At 68.2% G+C, this 5333-nt stretch overlaps 2 protein-coding genes across 2 annotated transcripts in view; both read right to left on the minus strand.

Annotated features, from left to right (window-relative positions):
• CHLNCDRAFT_32609 (hypothetical protein) overlaps positions 1–1766 on the minus strand; it is a 7405-nt gene extending 5639 nt beyond the window's left edge. Inside the window, exons 1-4 of the mRNA XM_005844162.1 lie at positions 1689–1766; positions 1388–1498; positions 1105–1240; positions 927–1019 (exon numbers count right to left, since the gene is read on the minus strand). Of these exons, the coding sequence (XP_005844224.1) occupies positions 927–1019; positions 1105–1240; positions 1388–1498; positions 1689–1751 (403 nt within the window). The 5' untranslated portion in view covers positions 1752–1766. The remainder of the gene's footprint in view (positions 1–926; positions 1020–1104; positions 1241–1387; positions 1499–1688) is intronic.
• A 3134-nt stretch (positions 1767–4900) lies between these two features.
• The window catches only part of CHLNCDRAFT_139237 (hypothetical protein), a gene marked incomplete at both ends in the record, with an annotated part of 4706 nt that continues 4273 nt past the window's right edge, over positions 4901–5333 (minus strand). The window contains 3 exons of the mRNA XM_005844163.1: positions 4901–4958; positions 5083–5162; positions 5248–5316. Of these exons, the coding sequence (XP_005844225.1) occupies positions 4901–4958; positions 5083–5162; positions 5248–5316 (207 nt within the window). The remainder of the gene's footprint in view (positions 4959–5082; positions 5163–5247; positions 5317–5333) is intronic.

A 5333-nucleotide genomic window follows, 5' to 3' on the forward strand; every position in this document is an offset into this window, starting at 1 on the left:
CATGCTGCTGCCCTGAGCACAGTGACTCCCTCGGTTCCCTTGAGTAGGAGCCCAGGCATCTTTTGCCCGGCCTTGGCTCCCGACCCACCCCCTCCCCCCGCAGGTAAGAGCAGCGTCAGCGTCAGCAAGCAACGGTCAGCGGCAGCCCCACCACCCCCACCTCCGCCTCACACACTCACTGGCCCCTTGCGCGATGGCACGCCGGCATGTTGGCATGGGAACGCCAAGCCCGGCACGGTAGCGGCGGCTGACTGAGTAATGGCACAGCCGACCGCCGTGGCAGGCCACTTTGCACTCCTGCCTGCAATGCATGCACCCTTACATGTGCAGCCTTCTGGTATTTTCATGTGCCTGGGAGATGTGCGGGCATGGGGGCCCATGTGCCCCATGCCATTTGAGTGCCCGGCGGCGGCGCTGCCTGCCGCCGGGAGCCCGCACCAGCATCGGCACCCGTCGGCCTGGCAGGCCTAAGCTGCTAAGGATCCCCACGTCCCCCACCACGTTGTGGGGGTTGCGTGTCCGGCAGGACGGGGAGCGGGGCCAGGGTGGGGTGACCCTGGGACGCTCAGCTGGGGGGAGGGTGGTCGGAGCCATGGAGAGGGTGCTCCATGGTCCACCCCCTCTCTTGATGCCCCTTGATCACGTGTGCCCCCTGCCCAAGGTCTGCTCACGCGGCCTATCATAGCGGGGTGACTGTAACACAAGGGGGCTCTGCCACGGGGCCCAGAGGCACCGGCATCCTTGAGGCTCCAGCCTGACACTCCCCGCAGCAGGGTACCTTGACGTTGAGCTTGGAGCGCTTGCGGGCGGAGCCAAACTCGCGGCCCAGCACCGCGGTCAGCACCAGGTCCAAAGCCTCCGCACCGTACCTGCAGGCAGGGGCGCGGGGCGGGGTTACGGGTGGGTAGGTGTGCATGGGGGCATACGAGCGAGAGGCGAGAGCCGCGGAGCTGACAGCCCAGGGCAGGTGCCAAGCAGGAGGGATTCGTACTTGTTATCCACGTCAAAGCTCTTCAGCTCTGCAGGAGGGCACCAGGGGGCGTGCAAGCTGAGCTGAATGCAGGCAAACGAGGGGTGAGCGGCATGCTGCTGGCTGCCGCTCACCCGAGCCCGCGCCGGTGGCGTGGCGGCTGCCGTGCAGCAGCGCGCCCAGGCTCTGCAGGCGCTTGGCGGCCGCCGAGGCGAAGCGGAACTCTCCCGCCAGCGGCGTCACCAGGATCTTGTAGAGCGGGGCGGAGGCCTGCAGGAGAGGAGGGGAGGGGGCCAAGGAGCGGTGGGCAAGGGGTGAGCGGGGGGTGCAAGCATTTAAGGGCGGCTCTCGGCACAATGGTGGCTTGCCTGTGCGCCAAGGCGGCTGTCCCTCTCCCCCCCGCCCCCCCCCGCTCACCTGATTGCTGCGGTGGCTCCGTCCAAACTGCTGCACTGCACGATCAGCAGACCAGGGAAGCTCCAGGGTGATGTGGCAGCGCCGCCTCTGGTTCGGTACGCGGCGGTCGGCCTGCGTCGGCGGCAAGGGGTGCGGGCAGTGCAGCGACAGCGTGCATGAGCCCCGATGCTTGGAATCCAGACTCTCAACCACTTCAAGACCAACAAGAAGCACGAGCACAATTGAGATGAGAAGGAGGAAGGAGGAGGGATGGCATGGTGCGCTGCAAGCCCCCAGGCAGGCAGGCGGCCCGCCCGCCCACCTGCAGCGAGATGCCTGTGGAGGCTGCGTCGCTGATGATGGCCGCCAGCTTGCGGCTGCTCATGAAGGCCTCCTTCTCCTGCACGGCAGCCAGGCGGCACGAGGCGCAATAGAGGGGGCAGGGGGGAGGCGCAGGGCACCGTGAGGCAGCGCATGGGACAGGCATGTGGAAGGCGAATGGCGCTGGGAGGGGGAGGCCAGCGGGCACCCACTGCCCTCCCAGCTCCCTGCACCACACTCACCACCAGGTTGGGGTCCTTGCGCTGGCTCAGGGCGGCGCCCTTGCCGCCAGCAACGCGCACCTGCATGGCAGCACCAGCGTGAGGTTGTCAGGCGTGCACAGCTCGAGGTGCGAGAGCTCTGCATCAGCTGGCTACCTGCCTCCCCTGCTCTCGATCAGCCCTGTGCCCCGAGGCCCCTCCTCGAGAACCCGTGCCCCCCGCCGCGACCCACCATGGCGCTCTTGCGACCCGTCAGCTCGGCCACCGCCTTGCTGCCGCCCAGACGCTCGATGATGCCGTCCAGCGGGTTGGGGGGCAGGTCCAGCCCCGCCGCCACGGCCAGCAGCAGGTCGCGCACGCGGCCCAGCACCGAGGCGTGGCGCCGCCGCTCCTCGTCCTGCCGGTCTGCGGGGTCGCCCAGCAGCTCCTCATCTGCCAGCTCAGCAGCCTCCAGCATGGCCTCGTCTGCGGGCGGGACGAGGGCGGGGAGCTGGTGGGGAGAGGGAAGGAAGCGGGGACGGCGGCACTCAATGCGAGTACCCACGAATTGGGCAGCGGCACAGGGAAGACACGTAGATAGGAGCTGCCAGGGTTGGGAGCCAGCCAGCCAGCCAGCCCTCACCCATGCCGCCCATCTCCGCCTCCTCCTCCTTCTCAAAGTCACTCCCGGACATGTCCTCATCGCTCTGAGAGGGGCGGCGGCGGTGGCGGCCACTGGAGCCGCTGCTGCCGCCGCTGTTGGCGCGGCGTGCCTGGGGGCTGTGCGCCTTGTCCTGCTCGTCCTCGCTGTCGCTGTTAAAAACGTACTGCTTGGGGCCTGCGGTACTGCTGCGCCGCTGGCGGCCGGCGGAGCCACCTGCTGCGGCGTGGTCGCCGCCGGCGGGCTGGTGCGCAGCCGCCTGCTCTTGCTCCAGCACCTTCGCCAGCTTGCTGGACACCTGCAGGGGAGGGGGGTCAGGTGGAGAGTCAGGGATGCGGGTCAGGGACCAAGGCAGGCAGCGGGGGTGGGCTGTGAGGCAGGCAAGTGGCTCGGGAGGCAGTGCAGGCAGGCTGGGAGGCAGCAAGCGTCACCCTGTCCAGCGCCTGCCGCGCCTCTGCCAGGTCTCCCTTGAGCATACGCACACTCCTGGTGCTGGGCCCCGCAGCGCCGGCTGCCGCCGGGTTGTTCTCCACCTCACCCTCGCTGTCGCTGTCACTCAGGACGCGGCGCTTGCGATTGGCGGTGGCAGCGCCGCGTGCTGGCATGCGCGGGGCGGGCTTCCTGGCCTTTGGCTGCTGGAACAGGTCGTCAGAATCACTGCTGCTCTCAATGAGATCATTGCCCTCCTGAGCAGCAGCCACAGGAGCAGCCTTGGCAGGCACGGGCCTGGCGCTGCCGCCTGGTATTGCTGGTGCCGCCTTCTTCTTCTTCTTCGCTGCGGGCGGCTGTGTGCCCTGGGGCCTGCCAAAGATGGGGAACAGGTGGTGCTGGCGGGGCTGCTGCCCCTGCTGCTGCTCTGCCTTGGCCAGGCCCTGCTCCAGCGCCGCCACCGCCGCGGCCGCCTCCGCCTTCAGGGGCCAGGCAGGGCAGGGAGGGCCAGGGAGGTCCGGGAGTTGGGGAGGCACAAGACCCCACCAGCAGGATCAGATGTAATATTCCTTGTAGGCGAACCCTTTGGAAAGCCCTCCCTCCCTGTGCCCCTCACCACTTCAGCTTCCAGCCTCTGCATCGTTTGCTGCCGCACCACAGCCTCCATCTCAGCTGGCTTGGCCTGCACACCGGTAGGCATCTGTCAGGGTAGGCCACGCACCCATGCTCTTTCCTTTGTGCTCCCATGATCTGTCCCATCTCCTTCAACCTGCTGCGCTGTTGGTGCCTCACCTCAACGCCCGCCTTGTCCTCATCCGAGGGAGCCTTGAACGGCTGCATGCCCGCCGCGCTCAGCTCATCGTGCGGGGGGCTGGCGCCAGCCATCATGCCAAACCAGTGGCGCAGCGCCTGCACGGCCTGCAAGGAGACGGGCAGGCAGGCAGGCAGCCCCCGGGAGAAGGGTAAGGCAGACCGGCGCCTAAAGCAGGAAAATTGGGCCCCAGCCTCCCACTCTGACTTTCCCTCCTCCTCCCGTGCGCTGTCCAACCACCGACCGAACAGATGACGCTGTCCACGCTGACGGATGCGTCGCCGGCTTGCCTCAGGGCGATGTATCTGGGCAGGGCGGCACGGGCTGCAGCAAGTCACCGGCGCTGGCAGCAACCAGCGGGCGGCAGGGCGGTGGCGCGGCGTCCACTCACAGGCCGATGACAACGCACTGTCCCGCAGCCAGGGCCTGCTGCGCTATGGCCACCAGCTCGTCCACCTTGCCCGCCATCACCAGCTGGCGCCAGTAGCGCTGGTGCGCGCCCTGCAGGCAGGTTCGGCACACATGCATCTGTGGGTGTGTTGGTGTGTCTCGCGCCTTCAGCGCCGCACGCTCAGCGCGGGGCCTGCACGCCACGGCAGCTTCCGGGCAGCACGGGCAGCGGGCGCACCCAGAAGACGCCCGTCTGCCGCGGGGCCAGCAGGTTGCCGGCGATGCGCCACAGAAGGCCCCACAGGGCAGTGCTCACGTCGTACGACTTCCTGCACCGGGGCAGCCGGCCAGGGCGGGAGTGGGGGGTGGTGGGGTCGGTGGAAGGGAGGCCAGGCAGGTGCAGGCTGTCTCGGCTGCCCGTCCTCTGAATGTGCACTGTGTAGGGAGGGCTCACTTGAACCTGTCGTCCACAGGCACCTGGCGCAGCTCAAACTCGGCGCCCTGGTAGCTCAACGTGCGGCTCAGGTCTGCAGGTGCAGCAGGGGGTGTATGAGCCTGTGGCCTTGAGCGACAGCGCCGTCAGCTCCAGCGCGCCCATGCGGGACCTGCGCAGGGGGGCAGGAGAGTTGGGGAGGTGCACACACCTGATAAGGAGGGCAGGAACCAAGAGCACCGACCAAAGGCTCTGCCTGCATATTGATGAGAGTTAAAGAGGGGCCCACTCACTTGTTCAGCAGCTCAATCATCTGTAGTGCATCCTTGGCGCCCCACAGGCCCAGCCTGCAGCAGGGTGGCAGCCGCAGAGGCATGCAGCGGTGGGCATGCTGCGCGGGGAAGCGGGCCACCACCAGCATGCATTTATGTGCAGCCAGCGCACTGGATGCATCTGTGACCGGCCACCCACCGGGTCATGAAGGCGAGGTTGCGGGCGTCGGACGCGCCGGTGGCGGAGCTGTACAGAACCTTGGCATCGGGCACCTGCTCCTGCGGGGGCGTTTCACACGGGGCAGCAGCGACAGGCTCAGCTGCTGCGCTGCTCCAGCACTCCCTCCACCCGCTGGCCCTCCACCTGCAGCTCCACCACCGCCCGCGCCGTCTTGCTGGGCTTGCCGCCGCTGCCGCCAAGCACATTTTTGGCCTGGAAGGGGGGGGGGG

Source organism: Chlorella variabilis (assembly GCF_000147415.1).
Source record: "Chlorella variabilis unplaced genomic scaffold CHLNCscaffold_24, whole genome shotgun sequence".
Lineage (NCBI taxonomy): Eukaryota > Viridiplantae > Chlorophyta > Trebouxiophyceae > Chlorellales > Chlorellaceae > Chlorella > Chlorella variabilis.